This window comes from Amia ocellicauda, chromosome 23 (genome assembly GCF_036373705.1).
Source record: "Amia ocellicauda isolate fAmiCal2 chromosome 23, fAmiCal2.hap1, whole genome shotgun sequence".
NCBI lineage: Eukaryota > Metazoa > Chordata > Actinopteri > Amiiformes > Amiidae > Amia > Amia ocellicauda.
This window is the reverse complement of record NC_089872.1, coordinates 9,364,816-9,388,562: the sequence shown is the minus strand read 5'-3', so window position 1 is coordinate 9,388,562 and position 23,747 is coordinate 9,364,816. Positions and strand designations below refer to the sequence as shown.

The 23,747-nt window shown below is 39.5% G+C and overlaps 2 protein-coding genes across 11 annotated transcripts in view; one reads left to right on the top strand and one right to left on the bottom strand.

The window, feature by feature from the left end:
* The window catches only part of cep170aa (centrosomal protein 170Aa), an 80,230-nt gene extending 70,783 nt beyond the window's left edge, over window positions 1-9,447 (bottom strand). For all 10 annotated transcript variants that reach the window (XM_066696457.1, XM_066696462.1, XM_066696460.1 and 7 more), the window contains exon 1: window positions 9,280-9,447. The gene's annotated coding sequence lies outside the window, so the exon portion shown is untranslated. The remainder of the gene's footprint in view (window positions 1-9,279) is intronic.
* Window positions 9,448-9,709: 262 nt separating this feature from the next.
* sdccag8 (SHH signaling and ciliogenesis regulator sdccag8) overlaps window positions 9,710-23,747 on the top strand; it is a 56,868-nt gene continuing 42,830 nt past the window's right edge. Inside the window, exons 1-13 of the mRNA XM_066696911.1 lie at window positions 9,710-10,053; window positions 11,131-11,241; window positions 11,609-11,685; window positions 11,913-12,026; window positions 12,375-12,500; window positions 12,629-12,751; window positions 12,990-13,054; window positions 13,486-13,674; window positions 14,873-15,011; window positions 16,960-17,112; window positions 17,728-17,862; window positions 21,334-21,450; window positions 22,116-22,258. Of these exons, the coding sequence (XP_066553008.1) occupies window positions 9,990-10,053; window positions 11,131-11,241; window positions 11,609-11,685; window positions 11,913-12,026; window positions 12,375-12,500; window positions 12,629-12,751; window positions 12,990-13,054; window positions 13,486-13,674; window positions 14,873-15,011; window positions 16,960-17,112; window positions 17,728-17,862; window positions 21,334-21,450; window positions 22,116-22,258 (1,556 nt within the window). The 5' untranslated portion in view covers window positions 9,710-9,989. The remainder of the gene's footprint in view (window positions 10,054-11,130; window positions 11,242-11,608; window positions 11,686-11,912; window positions 12,027-12,374; window positions 12,501-12,628; window positions 12,752-12,989; window positions 13,055-13,485; window positions 13,675-14,872; window positions 15,012-16,959; window positions 17,113-17,727; window positions 17,863-21,333; window positions 21,451-22,115; window positions 22,259-23,747) is intronic.

Genomic DNA, 23,747 nt, shown 5'->3' with positions numbered 1-23,747 from the left:
TCAAATCTCAAATATGAAGATGATTAAGACTCAAAACACACATTTCTTCCACCTTTTTCTCTTCAATGTGAAGATTTCAGTAAAGAACCAAGCATCCCCAGTGAGATAAGTAAAAACAAATTGAATTTCCAATATGCTAGTGGCCAGTGTGAGGCTGTTGATGGAGTCCAAAAGCCTATTTTGAAACCCTCTGTGACACTATCTCTCCACTTGAACAGCAGAGAGAGGAAAGGGATTTACTCAGTGTAGTTACTGTAACACATTTCACCATGTGTTGCCTGTGACTTGGGATCAACTTGAAAGCCCCAGATTTTCCAGGCATGCTTAATCAGCTCAAATGGAAACAGCAACACTCCCCATTAGGATTAACTCAAGAGGGTTAATACCATAAGAACAGGAGAAAGGTTGCCAACAAGCGGATGCCCAGTCATACAGCACATCTTCGGTATCTCGGTATCTCACAATTGTATCCAGCTGTGTCTTGAGTCTGGTCGTTTGTTGACCAGTTGCTCTGTTGGTAAAGCAGTAGCTTCTGTTTTCCTTCCTTTTCAATCCCATCGTGACACGGGGGTCCTTATTTGATTGCCAAACTTGAAGTAGTCTTGAGATTGACTCAATCAGTACCTTTAAGGGATTTGCATACTTTCATCAAGTCCTCTTCTAATCTCCTCCGTTTATAATTTCAAGATTCAGTCCAATGTATCCCGTCTGTTCATCGTGACATTCCTTTAAAACCAGCAATGAGATTAGTCTGGTTATACTCCTTTTAACTTTTTCCCTTTTGTTTAATTGGGTGACCAAAACTGAACTCAATAGTTGAAATGAGACCTTTGTGTCATTTGAGCACATGGATATACTGCTACTCCGCCAGATATTTGTCAAGCTTTTTTTATTTTTATTTTATCCAAATAAAATGCTAAATCAACACCACAAATCTCTTTCACAGGTTGCTTCTACAAAAGCATTACCGTCCATTTGATATTTATGCACGTTCCTGTCCATTTGGCAGTCATTAAGATCTACATGCCTAGCCCTGAATGGTCTTGTTAATGCTTTTTGCTACCAATTGCTATTGCTTCCTACATGTGTGTCAGATCCAAGTTAAACACATGTACCCGTAGCGAAAAAGAGCAGAGGGTGGAGCATGAGCAAGTGTGCTTGTGTTTAAATTTGTTTTGATTTGTTTACTCTTTTCACCATTCACGCATTGGGTTGGACAGACGGCACCAATTTTTGGCCAGGCAGGCTGCGGAAAATCTTGCCTGTACCAGAGACTAGATCATTAACGTACAGCAGAAGTCTGCCTGAAACCGATTCTCGAGCTACCCCACTAATAATAGCTTGAGGTTTCTTGCCTTTCAGTTCCAAGGACAGTGAAGCTGATTGACTGATAAATATCCACTCCTCCTCACTGGGCAACGGTCATCTCAGGGTGTGAGCGCAATATACCTTTCAGAATAATAAGACATGTCAAGCAGCTCTCCTCATTCAACTGACACAGGCTGAGACAATTCAGGTCAACATGCGCTCGTTTGTAGGTCAGCATACTCACACCTTCCACTTACAGAGATGTATTGTTCTGCCTTCAGGAGTGTCAGGGGCATAATGTGCAATAACATGGCATAAAGATCCTGCTGGGATGCCGGTCAAATCTAAAATCTAAAAACTGCACACCATTAAAGCCTGAATGAAACCAGTAACGCCCTGATGTGTTGAAATTCAGTGTTTATTCAGCCCCACTATCCGTTTCACCAAGCCAACAAAATGTCTTGCTGTACCGTAACCACCTCAATAGTACACTAGTAAGAGTCTTTCATTCGTTTTCTCTTAAAAGAGTATTTTCAGGGTTATTGCAGTTAAAGGCCCTGGTTTCGTAAACTCCTCCTCCATCTGTATTGATGTTTTTCTCGTTTGCGGGATCCACCGCCAATGGTTCCACGTCATTTCTTACCAAACAATGGCAGTGACTAGGCTGTAGATAATTGTACGCTGAAAAGAAAAAGGCATTTAAAGGCAATTTAATGGATCGGAATGAGTGCAAAACCCTGGTATATAAAAAAAAAAAAAGGTTTAATTTAATGAAATTGCATCTTACTCATGACTTCCCACATCGCCCCCACACACACACACACTTTTGGACATCGTATTACAACACATTTTGTTTTTATTTCTTTCAGGTCATTTCGTATTGCTGGGAAATCCTACACAAAAATAACAAATACGACGGATCTCCCACAAAGCACACATCTCTTAACACCTGCTGAGACACCGAGGGTTGCTGTACATCATGAACCGAGAGCTCTTAGAAGCAGACCAATTTCCAGCTCGATTGAACTTGTCGGCCTAGTGTTTCACTGCCAGCGAAGAAGCTAGAATCCCCTTCCTGGACAATAAAAGTACAATGAAGATGCTTTATTCCTGAATTATGTGCGTCCCCAAAGAACACGTCTACTGAAACAGAATAGAATACTGTCCATTCTCATAAAGGTCACTTCCACAAAAAATATGTTAAAACCTACTGAACAAAGTACAAGCCAAGTACAACAAATTGGATTCACTTGTTTCATGCTTGGACAAATGGCAGTAATAATCAGTTTTAATTAGTCTTTGTATGCTGCCCTGCTATTAATCTCCTCTTCAAGGCTTTTAATTTAAACTGGCGTATTGTATAAAGGGTGGTGTCCTTCCCGGTCTCCTCCACCGCATTTAAAACGTTGTCTGTTTGGTTCTAACATCTGTAAAACTGCACAAGGAATCCCGTAAACCTGGTTACAACGAAAAACTAGTAAGAACCAACTCCATTTTATAGAAAACATATGAAGATCATCTGCAGTTTTATGGATTATCATTTATGATTTCTTTCTGTAATTTAGGGTCTTATAGTAAGTAGAGCAGCCAGATGGAGAGATACAAGGGAGAACAGAAATCCCAACCTTATGTCGTTACTTTAAATAATATAGCAATGCTCAGACAAGACTGAATTATGAATGCTTGCCTAGTAGTGAGTCTGTGTCCTGAGGAGCTCCACTTACTGTTCCTCTCGCTGCCAGACAGACAACAAACCAAGCTGCTCCACTTGAGCTTCTATTGGCTGGACAGATGAAAGTCTGGGGTCTCGGGAGCAGGGGGATTGTGGGAAATGGACGGCTCCGGGCTAACTAAAGCCGTAGATGACAGCGAGGCAGAATTAGACAAATATAGAGAGAACAAGGAATGTGAATGTGTTTCAACATCAACAATATACAGTAGTCTAACAACAGACCCTATTAAGAATAAAGTATTAAAGATACTGTATGATATATGCTTTCTATTTAACTTCATGGATTTCATGTTTAAATGCATTTATAAACTAAACACTCCAGATTTTCATTATGTATCGCTAGCTTTTTCATATACATATGTTTCTTTAGAGTCTTAAATTATTATATATATTATACTAAAAATACTACTACTAATAATAGTTATGTAAATGGTCGCGAGTTCAATTTAAATACACATTGATGCAATAGAGTATCTTCCCGTCCTGGAAAGTAAAAAAGGACATTTTAAAAACACATTCTCATTTGTTATTTCTTGAGGAGAAACCAGCAAGATATTGAACCGTATTCTCTGTGGCACGGTTTCCCTGCTGCCTGGAGGGATATGCAGTCTTCAGACATGAAAACCTGGTCTGCAGCAAATGTTTAATTTCTTCACAGTGGGAAATGAATCGTCTAGTTTCAACCCCAGTGCTATGTACATACACAATGCTGTAAACCATTGTTTCATTCTGCCTGTATGGCATATAGGGTGGAAAACTGGTAGCCAAATAAGCGGACAGGAAAAACACGTCAATAATCAATGATCGCCAACTAAAATTGAAAACCTGCGAGTCCAGTCTCAGTTTCCAAATCTAGTTATTCCTCTCGACAGCCAAGAACGAATGAATTGGGTGTGCCGATTTTCCTTTGAATGCCATGTTTGATAAAGTATTGATTGAAAAAATGAAATATCTCAACTGGGATTGCAAAATAAGGATGATCAAGCAGTTCTTGCAGCGTTTTATTACCTTTACTTACATGTGATATACAGAGAATCATAAAGACATAGTTTAATCATGTTTCAGCAACAAAACAAATAGCCTTTAGCTTTCATATTAGAAATTATTGCAGCCATATTGTAGTCTGCTTCTTAAATGATCATAATATTCACTAATAGCTATGTACCACTGTATTTGAGCAAAATACACGTCGACTATAGAAGTTGCTGGCTGTATGGGAAATTTGTATTTTAAGCACAACACTTGTTTGCTGAAACACTACATTTTTTGCTGCATCACCTCCAGTGAGTTCCTCCTCTGAATACATCCACCTCCGAAGGTGATGTCCGTGCGGGCCGCTGTTTAAAATAGTGCACACCAAAACAGCAGCATCCAAACCTGACAGAATCGGATAACCTTGTTTCAAGGATACTTGACACAATAGCAATGTCTTGGGACGAAAATCAATGGACCGACAAATGATGCTGACTGTGGATTTTCCTCCCCCCAGTTCGGAGAAGCGAGGTCTCCTCGGGGCAGAGCTGACACACTAGCTGGAAGGTGGGGGGAGGTTTTTGCTACATTTCTTTCCATACATGTGGTAGGGAGCCATAGACAACTTCAAGTCTCAGTGCTTCTGTATCAGCCCAACAAACTAAAAATAGACCAAAGTTGACACAAGCTGCAGTGGATTATTTAAGCTAAATTCATTACATCTCTCTCTCCCTCCCTCTCATATATAGATTCACACTGAGAGATTTCAAAAATACTTTCAAAGAGAATTTCTTCACAAAATAATACTCCCATGCAATTTGTGGTCCGTCTCATCATCGTACATAATTCCCCACTGACATAAATCCATTACATAAATCAAATCCCCTGCTTTTTTTTGCTTTTTAATCTACCCATCAGTTCCAAAGATATTAGGATTTCCAAACTAAAATGTTCTCTCCATTAGTTACATATTTAGCATACGACATATTTGAATTTAATTTTAATTGGGGCACGTTCCAGCTCACTTCGGATTAAAATGAATGATTCCAGCTCTTAAAATAAAAGGTACAGAAATGAACAGCTTACCTTTGTGAGGAAGAAGCTGTGATCATAATGAATTATGTCTACCAAGCTGGAAAAAGGAGATGGGAGTCAGCATTTCTGAATTTAACTGCATACCCATTGTTAGCTAGGATTGTTTTTCCTCATAATTTCAGCCGAGATCCAGCTCTCACTATAGATACACAATACCGGGCTCTTCCTGTAACACAGCCAATCATACAAAACAACTTGCTGTTCGGTTTCCTTCAAGCACAGCTGGAAACGCAACCCCAATAAGGCCTCTTTAAAACTTAACACACTGTGCTGATGTATAGGCTATCATATAGGCATACAGTGTATGCAACACAAACAAAACAAGATACTGTTATAGTATGTCAGTCGGTAAAAAAAATAATCAAAAAGGACTTCTCTCCTTTGTGTTACCTTGCCTGGAAGTGTTAGGCAGTCACTGGAAATAATGTATACTAACAGCAACAGAAGGATTTTGCGTCTAGATACAACTGTTTATCTCCATAGCCAGAGACATACATTTACATAATACAAGGGAGCGTGTGTTTGTGTGTCTTTGTTTGCTTTTTTGTTTAGTTACAACCACCTTGTGAACTGTATTGTGGTATACAACATCAAAGTGAGGTTTTAGTCTGTTTAATCCTGGTAAACAAAATCGTGTATAGTTCTTTGTGGTTACATTTTAGGATACAGTGTGATTTCTGTGCAAGGGAAACAAGCCATACAAGCCACACAAAATTTAAACATGAAGTCACGTATAAGAAAATACGTGTTTGGTTTAGGAAACACATATTTGTTTTCAGCTTGCAGGCACTTTGTTACATATATTTCAATAATTGAGTAAATAGAGCACTGGATTCTATTCATTCTATTTGTAATATTTCAAGTCTAAATGATACACATATTTTAAATTTCAATACTTGGCCTTCCATTCCAGTTTTATAGTCAATAGTCAGGGTTTTACATTTTGGTCAGGGCTTTATATTTCTAACAAAAAAGGTTAAACAAATGCTTAGAATGGCGTGCTTTCTATTATCTATGGTACATCTGTTTAATGTTAGAGCGCAACGGTGATTCAAACTTCTGAAAGCTTTGGAGACTGAGCTCACAAAGATCATATGCATCCTTCAATGCTGTTATTCTATTAAAGCAACTTGCATGCCATCTATTTTACCTCAACACTGCAGACCTATTGATAAGGAGCGCAGAATTGAAAAGTTCCTACTTGCTTAAAACCATAAGCCAATATTTCAACAACAACAACAAAAAGAAAAAAAAAAAAAGCCAATAAACACCTTCAAGGGGCAAGATAAATGTGTTATTTCTAACAGATTATAATCCTTTTATTATTTAAAACATCTGGGGTGATAAAGATGAAAAAGACAATGAAAGATGTGCTATAATAGACATGCTTAAGACGGCGGGGAATGGCTCAGCAAGGAATCCATGAATTTGCAAGGCTGCAGACCTCATGTTTAGCCTTACTGTAACAAGGTTGCCTATTCATTAGCAAACAACTCCCTGTATGCAAACTGGTTCAATGTGATGCAGCAAAAAACTTGCATGCTAACGGTTTTTCATGCTGCTCTTAAATAAATAATGAGGAGGAGGAAGAGGAGGAGGAAGTGGTTGGCTTGCATTTTCTATGGCACACTTCCACTCTGAAGATGAGACTTCAATAGTCTGGTGGAATACCTAGACGTGTTCAATTATTTCAAGTTAAACATGTACAATTATCTAGTTAGATCCAGTGTAGCAGTGTATAACAGTTCAGTAGACCATAACTTAGAGATCACAATCCTTCACCATTAAGAAGCTGCTGGAGGCGTGGGGAGGAATTCTGGTGGAATACACTCCTCTAATTCTCTAATCCCCCAGCCATCTGTAACTGGTTGGTATAGCACTGTTGCATAAAACATAGCGGTCTAATGAAAGTGGTATTAATACAGACGACTACTTAATAATCCCACACACAAGGACAGTCCTGCAGGAGATGGGGCATGGATTTATTTATGGATTCTTCTGTGGGAATCCCAAAGGAAAGAAGCCGGGCACAAGTAGGGGATTCCTGCTGGCCGGAGACTCTTGTTGTAGGTCATCAAAACCAAAAGTGCATTATTTTCTAGTCATAAACTGGATGACTGAATGCATGAAAGGTAAAGGTTTACTACTTGTGTGTGACTAAGTACTGCATTCAGGGGGCCGTCATTTTTCCAGTGGGAGCTATGGCTATAGTTTTAAAGTTCTCACAGGCAAAAACATTGTCATGTACTATGCAGTAAAATGTACATGTTGGATTGTGTTAGGATAGGCTACAGTGACCCATCGACCAAGGATTCTTTGGGAACTTGCAGTTTTCTTCCCTGGCACACTTAAAGATTACCCAGATGAAACCTTTTGAGGCACTTGGACCCGGATTAATTTAGAACTCAATACTTTTATCAATTTAAATTCTGTTTTAAGACTATTTGCAAGCATAAATATACAATGAATGGAAAAGAAGACTATCTATTATGCATGATTAAGATATATCATATGCTTCACAAACATATCATATTTCTATGTATTTTAAACAAACTATATATTAATAACTTTATTTTTAACTGGTAAGTTTTAGCCTCTGGCAATAATTAGTCTTGCGTATTTATAGGGACACGTTGGCAGTCAAACATACCAACCAAAAGATATTTGAAATAGTATCTCACAAGACACTCATTTGTGACCCCCAGAAACGAGTTAATCTATCCCGCACAAACTACACACAGGCATTGATTTGTAATACTGTACGGCTGGGTTTCTGCATGGCATTTCCTGCCTCCTTTGCTGCGACTCCTGGCTCTGGCAAAAGAAAGGATGTAGCTGCATTGCAAGGGAATGCGCCGCACAGAACCGCATGACTTCTCCACAGAGGGACACAACTATCAGCCTCAGCTGGACCTCAAAAACATGCAGCCTCCACCCTTCAGTCTCTGAAGCCAACTCTCTGATAGTGATGCAGACTGGCCCATGTGGCCCGATTTGCTTATTGTTGTCCACATCTGTTCAAGGTCCTTAGAGTATAAGCACATTTCCAGATCTCCCTGCTGCTGTGCCATTTTAAACAGCCATGTGCACAAACTGCTAGGGGTCTGTTTTGAACTGAAAAGGCACCCTTGCATGGGTATTAATAACTAGGGGTTGGGGTGCAAATCTCTGCTATGCAAAACTCCTAATAATAATCTGTCCTGTTTTCATCACCTTGCAAATAGTCTACTGGATGCACTTTCAATTCACTAAAAAGCTAAATTACATTGAAACAATCAGTGTTAGTACCATCTGGGGCGCATGTGACAAAAAACAATAGACTATACCAATACTACTAGCTACTTATGCTATGTATACCCACAACTGCCTGACTTCAAATGCCAATGGTTTTTTTTCTGGATTCTGGGTACAATTATTGTTTATGATCGGATCCATTTTCTCCAGCATCTCAAGAAACCCGGGACACAGCCCGTGTTGTGGGGAAGAGGCAGGAAATGGCTCATTTCTCTTCCCAGGATGCTATTCCGAATCAAAGATCACATCCATCAGACAACAATGTGCAATTGTGCGTTTCAAACAAGGGTCTCTAAGCAATCACAACATCCACCGCCTGTTTGGATATATGCAATGCATGACGATTGTTGATGCATTCGTAAATAAATATATACAAGACTGGTGATGAAAAAAAAAACACGTCTGTAACTGTACCCTACAAAGGCATGGCTGAGTGTCACTGCCGCAGAAACCCGTGTCAATAACAGCGCACAGCCCATACAGTAAGCCGCACATTGATACGGCTACAGATACGCTAATTAATACAAACGTGGGGGATCTGGTTGGGAAATCAAGGGCTGGACATAATAAAATGTTATGGCGGGCAGAAAAAATAATTAAATAAATACAACTTAACAGAAAAAACAAACAAAAACAAAAAAAAAAAAACGCCCGGAATAACAATCAACACAATTCCTCCGTTGTGTGCCAATTATCTCCTGGCAAACGTGTTATAATCAGACAGATGGATGTTGAGAAATGGCAAAGCCCCGCATCATCACGCTTTATTCTTATTAGTATTCATGCATGAGCTTATTATTGATGCAACGCAACCGGCGTCATGCCCTCGCCGCTATACATCGGCGGTGTCTAATTAAGAAAATACATTTCTCACTTACCCTTTTCCTCTGCTCGGGGTATATGTGTGTATGTCCAATGCACGCTACACAGTGAAAGTGCCCAACCCCGGCTCTGTGCTCGTTGCTCGCCTATGTGTCTCGGTTGCTCAGCAATAACGTTATTCCTCACGCATAGCGGCGCTGCAGACCAGCCTGCACCCAGCGCCCTCTTGCCTGGGCGTCTTCGCTTCCAACACGACCCGGTGGGCACGTCTTTCGCGAGTGATTGGCACCGACACCCACCAATCCCCGACAAGGGGTGGGAGCATTATTAAGAATTGGCGTTACAATCATCCAATCAGCTGAGCGGGTGCAGAGGAAAAGGCGGTGACAGACGTGATTGACGCTAGTTTGGGCTTATGAGAGAGAGGGAAAGGGCAGGCCTTCTTGAACGGAGGGGTCGTTTTCCTTTGCAGCAAGAAACGCTCTTGTGAGGCTGTTGCCACAACGAAGTCCTCCGACTTGGGTTTTGTAGTTTTTTTGGTACCTCTTTCCCGCCCGGAGACGAGCATTTCATTGTGCCAAAACACTACCATTCCCGAAGACACTGGGCGCATTCACGGAAGTGGGCGCACGTCGCTGATTGGCTGAGGTTGAGGCACTACGGTTAAAATTGATAACCTGAGCGTTTGTGTTCAACAACTGCGGCAACTTATAATGTTTCAAATCTGACTGCCAGCACGACCAAAAAGATATATTAATATTCACGAATGAAGCCGGCCTTGGACTCCGAGGATGAGGAACAATTCAACCAGTATCAGAAAACGTTAAGAGGTACCACAAGGATAGTCAATTGTTACCCCGATACATGCAGATACGTCAACAGAAAGTTGTAGAAACACAGACAGCAATGCAGTTTTATTTTATGTGTCGATTAAATTGGTTCACAATAAAATAATATGCATTCATCGCGACGGGACAGTTGTCACAGGCATGTTGTAATCCTTAATTAGTTTAATTAGTTGCATAATACGTGTATACTGTGTGTGTAGCCTGATGGATGCAGGTGCATTGGCTGGCGCATTATTATTGACTCGTACGTAGCAGCAATACCCAATAAAAACGAATTAAATCATCATATTACTTTCAATAATGTGCATGCTATTCGTCAGGTCAATGCGAATACAATATCATAAATATATAGTCGCATAAACTGCATGGTTAGCCAACGGTTTCTGTAAGTGCCTATTTATTTATACCGTTGATCGATTCACAATATTGATCCAGGTAACGTATGGATTGGAAGAGGAAAGTCATCTTCATTTTGCAAGATCTCTTCCATTTTCTGCTGTTCTTATTATTGTATTTTTTAAAACGGATTTTTATTTTAGTAAGCTGTATTAATTTAATTATAATATTCCAACTCATGTCGTACTGAAACCAATATGTAAGCCTATGCTATGGATACCCAAGATACCAGTAATACAGCACTGACACCCTTAATAGGACATTACAGGATTTAATAGTTTACATAATGGGATCGTGTCTTGAGGAGGGATACATGGTTCTATTAAACAAACAAAAAAAAGTTTGTTGTATTCTTTTACTTGATTTTGCATAATTCTGCCAATTAACAGTTAACATATTTGCTTTAATTTTAAATGCATCCAAGTCACAGATGCCAGCTGCCAGACAGTGGAATTATAACTTATAAATGTCTTAAAACACAACAGGAATTGAACAACAACAACAACAACATAACATTACAGATTATGCTAGTTAGACTGCTGTAATTATACACTGGATGCAGGATATTGTTTATTGATTTTTTTATTACCCCAATACTGAGTTTTTGAAGTCATCAGTGGATCCATTGGATTGGATGACCTCACCCAACGTGTGTTATCCTAGATCGTGCCAGCAGAAGTATCCAGCAACTGAAGGGTGTCCTGAGCGAGGAAGGAATGGATCCACTCACTCCAGGGCTAGACTCCTGGCATGAGCTGCAGCACAGTGATGCAGGTACCCTCCGAACAGCCATGCACTCTGCCCCACATTAGTGCCCCTTGAGTAACAACTAACACAACCATAACCCTTACTTTGTTGCAGTTCCTTCTTTGTCATCTTCTGTTTGCCAAATAACAAGTGATACTCAGCCCTGGTAAAGGAAGCTGAACATATACAGTGTTTTTTATTTAAAGCTTTACATCTGTACACAAAGTATGCATTGCTGAATATATATATATATATATATATATATATATATATATATATATATTAAACTATTATTTCCCTGTTTACATCCTTTATTGATGTATTTCTAAGGCAATACATAAACCTTAAAAAAACAAAAACACATGCTGCCACTGAACAACTCTTTGTTTTTCAGTCAATCAGCTGAGATCCCTGCTACATAAGCAGGAAAAGCAATTTCCAACCCCAAGGAGGAGGAAAACAGACCCCCAGGTAAAGAGGCCTACTAGTGCCAGAGCTTGTGCCCTGCTTAATGTAGTCAAAAGAGACTGCATTGCTCACAGGCGCACTGTTATTTTACAATTTAAACCTTATATATTTTAGAAACATGCTATCAGTCCATATTGATACGTCTGTATGTACAGTTATTGAATTTCTGAATTTGAAACTGGCTGTTAATTGAATGACATGCAATGGTACTGTATCCGTTTGTGTGTCAGATGCCTTCAGAATCAGAGGATGCCCATCAGCCAGAAGCACAAGACCTGGTTCCCATCATTAACAATCAGTCAGAGTACATTCAACATCTGGAGGCAGAGGTCAAGTTTTGCAAGGTTTGTCTCTGAAATCTTGGGCACTATGGTACTGTGGAAAGTATGTTTCAATTAGGTTTCATTTGATTTTTTTAATTGGGGTTTCTTGAAAAAAGACAACAACAAAAAAACAATAAAAGCAAAGCATGAAAATTCTTCTTTCTCTTCCTCCCTTTTTTGACTGTCATGTTTCTCTCCCAGGTTATGAACCAGAGACTGAAAAGCAAATTAGCACTTCTTTATGCTCTGTATCTGTTGGCTGTCTATCGGGTGAAAGGTTGCACTTTCCCCTGATGAAACGGATTTAAACTGAGCACTCTGTGTCAGACTGTGAGATTGAACATTGATTTGGTGTTGGTTTGGTCACAGGAGGAGATGCACAGTATCAAACAGAGAATCCGGGTTGTTGTCTTTGAAAATGAGAAGCTGCACAATGAGCTGAAGTCCCGAACTGTGGAAGAAACTCTGAAAGACTACACTATCCTGGATTCAACAGTAATATTATTTTCTTTCATGTTTGTTTTATTTATTAATTTCACAAACTAAAATTAACTATCTGAACTGATTCACCACTTTCTGAGATCTGCTTCACAAGAGAGAGGTCCCACTGCATTGCATTTCAGACAAATGCCGCAGAAAGCCTGGTTGCAGGAGAGAAGGCTCCCGGGGACCCGGACTCCAGACACCCGTCTCGCAGCCAGCAGAAGGCTCAATATCAGGGCTCCAGTCATCCCGCAGAAGAAATGGTTTGTATGCCATTCAGTCCTAATTCATGTTCATAGCATAGGAAAAACCCTGTGAACATTATAAAATCCTTTTATAGCAAACATCACTTTTCAGTTTATTGTCCACTGAAGACTAATGAGATTCAGAGACATGCTGGGCCTAGTTTCCATTGAGTGTATCTTTCACTTTACCACATAAAAATGTTATTTATTTATGTTGTTTAACCACAATTATTTTGTTTCCGGAATTCTGTACCAGGACAAGCTAAAGCTCCTCTATCAAGCGCAGACAGAAACTTTGGAAGCCCAAGTCATGTATCTGAGGTAAGAGTCTTCTTTGCCAACAAGCTAAGGACAGACTATGACCAACAAACACTTATCATTTTGTTATATGCACAAATGAGACATTGAGACTCCCTTTTGACTGGAATTATTGAAGAGAACAACAACAATAATGTTCAGGATGTCTTGTTCTCTTTGATCCATTATTTCCCTCTTACCCAGCTATTAGAAAGTTGATGATGGAGGTTTGCTTGTAAGTAAGAGGGCTGAATTATTGGGACAGTTGAGATTGGTCTATTCATTTTCACTGTCATCAAAAGGAGCTTCAGTTGAAAACATTCAAAGCATGTCTTCCCATACTCCTTTCTACCCTTTCATAAAAGTGGTTTCTCATTTAATTTTGTTAAATCTTCAGCTTGAATTACATTTAAATTTGAAAATGTAAAAAATACTTTGAATTGTGCTGCTCTCAGGAAGGATCTGGCGACTGCGCAGAAGGAGGCCGAGGAGATGAAGGGCCGGCTCAGGCATCGGGAGGCGGTGGCGGCCGTTGGCGGTGGAGCCCGGGTGGGGGGGCTGTGTCTGAAGTGTGCCCAGCACGATGCGGTGCTGGCACAGACCCACACCAACATGCATGTGCAGGTCATAGAGAGACTGACCAGGTGAGTACAGTGAGCAACCAGGGCCCTGCATGTTGCTGTGTGGGTTTGAGTAAGGGACAACACCCCGTGGTGCCTAGTTTTGCTGCATCATTGGTTCGACTGGTGCCATTTTAGGACCCCCTACCCTGCTGGTTTTTGTTCCAACTGAGCTCTCTATTTCTATCCAAAAGGTCCAGGTTTTCTTTATGGACATGACAAACCACAGCACTGGGGTGTTGGGGCCGAGACGTGTCTTAAGCCTTCTCAGTGCACTAAAACTTCTCTGCTTCAGCTGAAGAGATGGGGACAATTAACAGCCACCTGACGAGCTTCAACATAAGAAAATAATGCCCGAACTTCTGTTGGTAGTTCTGTTTCTCTATGGCCTCAGCACTAGAATTGTAGGAATACTTTGAAAGGAACATTGGCAACTTGATTTTTAAGATAATGTTGACTTTCCGTTTAGGAATCAAGGCAGCAGAGAAACGTTATTTAGTAAGAAGCTATAGTTAATATACTAGTGCACAGTACTGGTATCTAAGTTCTCTTCATGCTGTTTATTAAGACTGATTTAATCATTCATGTGGTACATTTTAATCCATCTTTTAAAGTAGACCTGGTCTTCACACACAACTCAGACAGGACGGTTTCAGTGTTTTCCCATTCGCAACCACTACATTAAAGTATACTTTGCTTTCGCTGTCAATTCAGATGGAAAAAACAACAACGTAGTATTAAACGGAAGAAGTAATACAAGGCCTGTGTAAATCCTCAAAGTGTTTTTCTACTATATCTCTCCTTTCCGTTTTCCTCTCCACCCTTCTCTGGCTCATTCCAGGTATGTATAGTGACAGACTGGAATTTGCTCCTCTCTCTAATTCCTCCCCCACCTTTTTTCATCTGCCAGGTGCTCAAAATACAAATCAATAAAATAACATTTCAACTAAATGTTTGATCTTGTGTGCCATCAGGAGCCAATGAGAGAAGACTCTATTCTAATTGGGATTGACACGTTCTCCTACATGACCCCTTTGATAAAACTGTCAAAAACAGTCTCTAAAAACATTAGACATGAAAGAAAACTTAAGGAGCAAGGAAAAAACAAACCATCTAACCACCATTTGTGACTGGGTGTTACATACATGTGACTTTAGGAACAGAAGATGATACAAGTAATATTGGTGTCTTTTTTTCATTCCTCTCTCCATTTCTTATGCAGAGAAAGGGATGACTTGTTGTCCATCCTGTCCTCTCTGCGGTCCAAACTGAGTGAAATGCAGCAGAGGGAATGGAGTGCATCCCAGCAGGTCAAGCAGGCCGTGGAGATGGCAGAGGAAGCCAACCTTGAGAAAACCACGGTCAGTTATTTTTCACCAGGAGTTTGAGGACTTGGACGCATTGTGGCATTTCAGTCGCAGCTGGATTGAAAATGCCAGTAGCTTCTCTGTTTGCATTAGCTAGTTATTCTGTATTGGTGTTTATTTGTTGGATCCATTTAATATGAATCCTGGTTAAGAATGATTAGTTGGCTGTACAGGGCCATCTTTAGGTCATATGGCTGAACTGCATTTAAAGAGCAATTAAAGTGAAGTGGATTGAATTCAATAAAAACATCCCAACTGTACATTTTAAATTACAGGTACAGGGGGTCCTCAGAAATCGCCGGGAATGCGTTTTTGAAGATGGCGACAAATTGCGAAATTACAAATTAAGCGTAATTAATATTATTATTTTTTATTTTTTGGCAGATGCCCTTATCCAGGGTGACTTACAACATAAGAGGGCGACTTACATATCCATCAGAAATAAAGGAAAAGCCCTAGATGCGTTCTAACACCCCAAAATTTAAAAAATGTACTTATCCAAACACCATAAACCACTATTATAATTCATAACAACAATAATTTTACATAAAAATAAATGTGTAACCATTACTGTATGACCGCAGTAAATGAATAGTTTTGTATCGTTTCTAAACACTAACACTTTTTACTTAGCCCATCTCCAAACATTATATCACATTATGTAAAATCAAGACATTCAAAATAGAGTCATTTGTGTTGTTGGTAAAATTAGAGAGAGATTATTAATCATAAAAAAAAGTTCACTAACCGCACAGGATCACTGTTCACAGGCTGAGAACACTGTGGGATGATGGGAGTGTGAGTCTAGCAACAGTTACGATATTAAGATTTAGTGTAAAATACTTATTTTGTACCTTCATAGTCAGCGTAGTAGGAGAAAGTAATAAGAATGAGAATAGACAAAGTAGGAGGAGTTAAAAGATGGAGAAGTAGTGATGGGCAGCTCGCTCTCGACTGCTCCTGAGTTTCTTTTATTATTTCCATACTATCAGTTTATAATATCTGCTGTCCACCATCTGGGGCAATACTTAGACCATGGAGCAAGGGCTGATGACGAAAAACTGCGATTAACAAAAAAAAAAGTCCTATATTCATTAGTGTCGACTCTAGGGAAACGACGAACAATGAGTCGACGAATTGCGAGGAACCCCTTGTGTATTATTCTTGTTTATCTGGAGGAAATAAACAATGAAATAATTTCTGGCATCATCCCTTTTTTTCCCCAAGAATACGAGCCACAGACAGGATATAAACATCTGTATGACATGTACTGCAGTACAACAACCATTTCCTGAAAACCTCAGTAGGTGGCAGCACTATGAACAAGTGTGATATGGATTGGAAAATCAAATGCGATAATTGTCGAGGCAAATAAAGACTACCATACGACAAACCAAACAAATAATAAAACTGGATGAAGCTTTTTGTATTTGTGTGTGTTTATATACAACAACACTGGCAAAACATTTTTGTATCCGGACTACAATGAACAATCACGTGTTGATGTAGGGACATTATAGCTTATGGGGCCCATGGTTTGGAATTAAATCTCAGCGTATTATATTAATAGCATCAATATTACAGTTTTGGAGAGGATTTGACGTAAACAACAGGCTTGATTTCCTATCTTAAATGTTTCAAGAGCATGGTGATGTAACATTTTTTTATATCTGCTATTTATCCATGTTGTCCCTTAAGTCCTCTGATTGGTAGCTTTGCACTAATTACCCATTATAATTAGAGGATATCCGTTGTTTACACATGAGGTGAATAAATCCAGTCTGCCAGTGTTTATGGTGTTGGAAAGGTAAACTGTTACTTTCTTTAGAGCCCAGAGTAGCAAACATGGAACTCGAAACTCGCTCTCCTGGGCTGTGCAGTCCCTTTGGATCTCCAGTGCTTGATCTGCAACCGTGACCGATTGACCAATCTTGTGTTCAAGGCGCTGGTGCAGTGTGACCAGCTGAGGAGCGAGCTGGGGAGACAGAGGGAGCGGCTGGAGAAAGAGCTGGCCGGGGAGCAGGAGAAGATGGGGAGGGCCAGGGAGGCGGCTCGCGAGGAGGTCAAGAAAGAGAAGGAGCAGCTGGCAGAGACCGTAAGACCTGTAATCAATAAATATCCTTACAAGAAAAAGGATGTTATAAAATACAGAGCAGGGGTAGGCAAATATAGGCCAGTCCTCAAGGCCCAAATAGTTCCTGGTCCTGATTATTTTACCACAGTGACTGTCCCTCATCCTCGGTCCAGGCCTGCTGAGTTTTTGTACTAGTTGTGTTCTACATGAACTGATTGAAACCGTCATTTATCTAAATTATGTGTTAAATTGTTGATTTTACAGAAAACTGGAAAATTCAAGTGGAATCCAGTATATTAATCTCATAATTAAGAAACGACAGCAGCAATCTTCTATACATATTTTCTTTGTTTAAAAAAAAAGACTCCTGTTCCCAGATCTTCTCTTCTTTATTCCAATGTATTAAGGTCCATATTGTCCAAAGAGGACACAGGGACCCTCACTGGACAAACATCTCTGAAGGAAATGATGCCTGTAGTGCCATCTAGTGGAAACCATTAGTCATTAGTGATGTGTGATTATGGGTGTGAATCTTTGGGTTGTTATTGATCAATTCAGAAATTCAGTAACTAGAAGTGGTTAAAGACATTTTATAGATTTGCTTTGTTCCTGACCTGCACATCAACCCTGCTTTAGGCCCTGGCGCTCTCTCAGAAGGTGGCCAGTCTCGAGAGCCAGGTGGAGAGGCTGAACCGGGAGAAGAGCTCTCTGTCCGGTCAGCTGGAGGAGGCCCAGCAACACCGCAGCTCCCAGGACACGGACAATGGCAAGGTAAGACAGAGCGAGTCTGCACAGAGACTGAGGGCCATATTATTGAGATTTGTTTTTAATACAGACTTGATCAATGCACTTCAGGATTCTGAATGTCATAGAGTATACAATGTGGTCACAGTCGATCAAACTAGGATGGTTGAGCCATTTGAAAACTTGGAAACTCGAGACTTTCATTTCGGGTCAACATAATATGTACAGATGGTCTTAAAACGCCTAAAATAATCCCTGTATAGTTAATGCAGCATAATACACACTTAGGATAAACTTTATTAAAGAATTGGTAACCATTATTTTACATAAATAAACATTGTAAATTATAGTAAACGTAATATGTACGGCAAACCAAACTTTTCCTTCCTTTCTTACATCTAAAGTGGGACCCTTGGTGCATCTCCTTTGCCATAGTTATTGTAGATGGGATAAGCACGGCGGGGAGAATCAAAGTCTGCAGAATTATGAAAGATTCCATAGCAATTGAATGCAGCACATTGCAGCTCTGCTCTAGGACTGGTGTATTTTGCATTATTTTAATTACATACTTCGAAGAAGGCTATATTGCTCACTGTAGTGCAATCCAATCAACTCAAGATGGCACCAAACCTCCACCCATTCATTGCATTTGTTTGGGGATTTCAAGATTCTGATGTGAAATTGTCTTGTGCAAAAAAATGAAATTCAGCAAAAGGAAGAGCACATGTAGTATTATTAATGTAAAAATCTGTACTTTCCCTTTTTTGGATGACTACAATATTAACAAGAAACTGCAACAGTAGGCAAAATGTTGTGTTCTTTAATTCTGAAACATTGAGACGGGATGTGTCTATCACCAATGATCAAACCACAAATAACACGATTTTAGTCTATACATTATTCTAAGACCTATATTTGCCAGTTATAATGATGACCGGTACTCCGTGCTGCCATTATCTTTAATTCGAACCTGACACAGGGACGACCAGGACTAAGCTGCTTTTAAAACAAGGCGGTACGTCTCCCGTGAATTTTATTTTTATTTTTTGCTTCTCACGAGCCGTAACAGGGAGTTATCATTCATGTCAGGGTACATGGGTAACATTTCAGTGAGATTGTGAATGACAGTTATTCATCATAAATAGCTATTTGTACTAAATGTTTCTTTTTAAGACAAGATAGTTTTCGAGGCATATGTTAAAATGCATTAATATTTGTTTTCATTCATTTATACATCGTGCAAATAAAAATAAATAAAAATAAGCATCTCTGTTTCATGATTCAGGAGTTATGCTGGTGCCTGTACCCTTTCATAACTAATGAGACAGGACTAATGTGACATAAACATTCGGTAAGGTAATAAGAAGCATACCGGAGCAGTACAGTAGCTTCTTTGAGAATTGCGAATTATATAATGTATGTTTAGAGCTCTCCCTTTCTAAATAAAAGTGAAACTGCTCTTTTCCAGACAGGAGAAGAGCATGTGAATGTTGAATCAAAGTTATCAGTGCTGTATCAGTGTTCAAGTCCTCTTGGCTGTAACTCCCGGTGCTGCCTTTATCTGGTGTCGTCTGAAGGAGCTCTGCCATTCTTTATCAACAGTTTTGTCATTCTGGTGTCTGCTTGCATTAAGAGGGGAAGGTTAATGCAATGCTGCAAATTTGGTGTATGCTAAAAAGCTGCACTGATTAATAACATCATTTTCCCTGATTGAATAATGTTGCTAATTTTGAATTTGCAGTTGTCTTTCTATGTGCAGTAAAAAGAGCATGCACAGCTATACATGAATAAATACACATTTTTTATATACATGTTTTTTGTTTTCATTCAGAATAAAATGTTAAACAAAATGTCTGTCAGTTTGGTGCAAAGCCATGTTGGAATTTAGCATTCTCATCTAACCAGCAAAGAAAACTTGCTGAACTGTACTGTACAAATCCTTGTGATATCAATATCAAACGTGTGAAATTATATATTTTATAGTGTATAAAATAAACAGTAGTTTGAAGTCTAACTAAATCAAATCCATTGCAAAAAAGTACAGTAGTGCGTAGGAAAGAACTGCAAAATTCCAAATTCATCATCATAAAACAGCAGTTTATGCATGCTAAATAAAATAATTTAGAACCTATATCAATAAAGTCACGTATATTGTTTGCCTTTATTTTATTTACTTATTTTTCTCCAGTAGTCAATATTGAAAATCATAAATGCAAGCACAACATGCACCATCAAGTTTTATAATTAGGAAGTTATTCAGTGTCTTGAAAGGTAAATAGGTACTGGAGGAGAGGCATCTAATGACTCTAATAATATGTAAGGTTTAATAAATAAAATTAAAGTGCATTGTTTGAGCTATGCTAGTTATCAGTTATTTCAATCTAATTTTTCTTGTTCTTCCCACGTCACGTCGGGCCCGTTGAAAGCCAAAACACACTCGCTGGCCAGGAAGGCTGATTGATTCACAATCGTGCAATATAGTAAATACGATCACATTCCCAGTTTTACGATGAGTCACTTCTTATTTTTGGAGGTGTTAATGTGAGTTTCACCAGCTAAAAGTGTTCGTAACTCACAAACAAAATGTGTCTCTACAAATTTACTCATACACTCAACCAAGACAGATTTGGCTACTTTTGTTTAAACTAACAAAAAGAAACATAAATTCATTATATAGTAGGCTACTTTTAAATTGGTGGGTCAAAGATTTAAATTAGTCTAGGCCCAAGGCATGCATGTTTTATTTATGTAAACTTAATTCTAAGCAGGCATATACATGCACAGTTAAAGACATATTTTAACCACTTTTAGGTTTATTGCATATGTATTGTACTATTATATATTGTCTTAAACTTAAATATACAGTGGGGTGGTTAAGCTTGTTAATGTTATTCATTTTTAATCTTTTCCAGAAGTTTCAGTACAGCATCTCAAATGGCAGCAAATTTAGTTAGTGTTATGGAAATTGTTTGTAAATCTGTCACATAAGAATGTACTAAAACTGCCATGAAAATCTGCATTAAAATGAAAACATTGTTCTGGCAGAAATTATTATGGATGCTGTGTACTCTTTTAAGTGCCTTTTGCTACTTCCAAGGATCTCTTTCTGTATAGGGATGTTCCCACAGTATTTGTCAATGTCCAAACAAAGCAATTGACACAAGAGCCCTGGAAATTATTTTGGTACATGCTTATAACTTGACTGGTATCAGGAATTCCTGCTTCCTGTTTGGGTCTCCTATTTGCCAGGATACATTTTTCTCCTGTTTACATGTGGCATCGTTTTTCTTTGGGGGGGTTGCATGAAATTGATCATACAGTTTCAAGAACTATTTTAACAAAATCAGATGCACAACCTATAACAGAATAAAATACATTTATTTATTTTTAAATCTGACAATACGGACAGTTATATCAACTACATGGTTGCGAAGGGAAGAGTACAGGGTTTGTGTGGCATGTTTGCCGTGGGATCTGACTCCTGCCTTCTCTCGCCAGGTTTGCGGAGAGCTGCGCTATGAGCTTAGCCAAACTCAGCTGAAGAGAGACGAGGCCGAGAGGGAACTGCGAGAGTACAGGACCAAGACTAACCGGGAACTCGAGCTCATGGACCAGGTGAGGGACTAGGCGGGGGTTACGAACCCCTACAACTCTCAGAATTCATGACAGCTTCCTTTTCCTTAAGTATCATGCCTACAGTTCTTAATTCGTCCTAGAACTCTGTGTTTTTTCTAGATTTTTTTTTTCATGCTCTGGAGCTATATTACAGTGCCATCTCCTTTATCACACTTGGTTGTAATGATGTTTAAAGCCAAGGGGGTTGGAAGTGATGCACGGTATCCTTGATCCTCGGTCTTGCACAAAATGTTCTGCTTTATGAATTGACAACATGTAGTGCACACTAAAAGTAATGTTTTAATATAAAGATCTCTAATTTAATGTCTTTACCTCACACATTCCTGAGCGTCTCACTTCGGCATTTCAATGAATGATTGCAAGGAAAATGCCACAGCTTCTGACGAGACTTTGAGACTCACCATGACTACATGACTGTCATGTTATCTACAGCACCATTATCTTATTTGTAGAACCAGTATCATTATTACAATCATTTCACATAAAAAAAAAATATATATATATATATATATATATATGTATAATAATTTAGTATGTATGTTTTAGGCAGGACAGTACAACATTTCTGTGCATTTCAAATTGTCAGCCTTTTTTTTGGAAAGAATTGCAGTCCTCTCTCTCCCTCTCTCTGCCTCCTTCTTCAGGAAATGGAGAAGCTGCGGCTGGAGCTGAGCGCTTGCAGGCAGCGTCTGGAAGGGGCCCAGCAGGACGCGAGCCAAGCCAAGACGGAGGCCCTCAGCCTGACGGAGCGGCTGGGCAGATCGCAGCACCAACTGCACCTCACCAGGTACCCCTAATCCTATTACATGCCACAACACCGCTCCATTCCGCTGCTGTCCACGGCAACCAGCCGGCAGCGCCACCCCCAGTCGGGCGGTACCTGAGCCGCTACTTGATTTATGAGGGGAACGGTGCTGGACCAGAATAACCCCCTTCTCAGCGTCTTTCAGTGCACTAATCCCTCACTACCCCTCTTGGAAGAATGTTCCTACATTGTCCTTAATGCACTTACAGCACAGTTTTACACCTGTTGTTGTTTTTCCCTGTGAGGAAAATACCGCATTGACGTAGTTATGCATCGGATATGTCTTAGAAATCTTTTGTAGTTTTGCTGAACCTGGGAGTTTTTTTCTCCTTGGCAAAAAGTGCAGTAAATTTACCTTAATAAAGCATACATATTTATTGTGCCCTCTAATAGCCTATACCAGCTCCAAAAAGAGGATTTATAGTTATATATAATGTAGAGTGTTGTTTTTCGGAAATATTCAGTTTCCTTTGCTATTGTACTTGCGCTTTAGTAGTTTATGATGTCGTTTTTTTATTAAATTGTCTATTCAATTTTCTGCCCGTGCTTCGACTCATTCTGCTCAATGCAGTTGCTCGTGGTCAGCACCAGATTGGCATTCCTGGCACCTCTCGATGCCCTGCGTACATCCGCATAGCAGGTACGGCAGTGCAATTTTCCATCCTTTGCCCTGCCAGCTTACCTCCGCCTGCACTGTCCCACAGTCCAGTCTCGCTGCTCATATAACTCACGCTCCCTCTGACAGACTGCCAGCAAAGGTGCCAATTAGTGCCAGATGTGAGGCATTCTGAAAAGGGAAAATGGAGGAGTTTGATATCATCACCACTTGCCTCTTCGGTCCCATCTGCCACAGGGATTGAACGGGTTTTGAACTCATTCCTTTGCGTTTCCATCAGCAGATGATTGAGTTCAGACTGGTTTTAAGTTGCTCCCACCCCATCCCCTTTCCCTCCAGAGCACTTCGAGCAAATTAGCTGGTTCTACAAGTGGATCGAGCTGTCTGAATGCAAGCGAGGGTAGTTTCGATGATCCGGCAGCTATTTAACTGATCTGACTTGAATCACACAATGTAGATGGCGAAAAATAATACAATTTGTAATATAACTTAATTGTAGGGCTGTCCCAAAGGGTACATTTTTACCTTCGAAGGTTTGGAACACATTACCAAAGGAAGGTTCGAAGCTTTGTTGCTGATAATTTTGCATAATTTATCGATGACGTCACTAGCTACTAGTGTAAAGATTTGAATGAAAATCCTACTTTGTTATTTACAGATAATCCATTAAACAAAGTAAAACATCCCTTTGTAGTTTAAAGTTAAGTTATCTCGAACAGTAATCATGTTTTTATTTATTTTTTACAAGCACAAAGTTTATATTGATTTTACTTGCATGAAATCTGTTAACCTTAAAGTAAAAGCACCTTACTCTGTATGCGCAGTGACGTATGTTAACTTTAATTTGTATTTTAT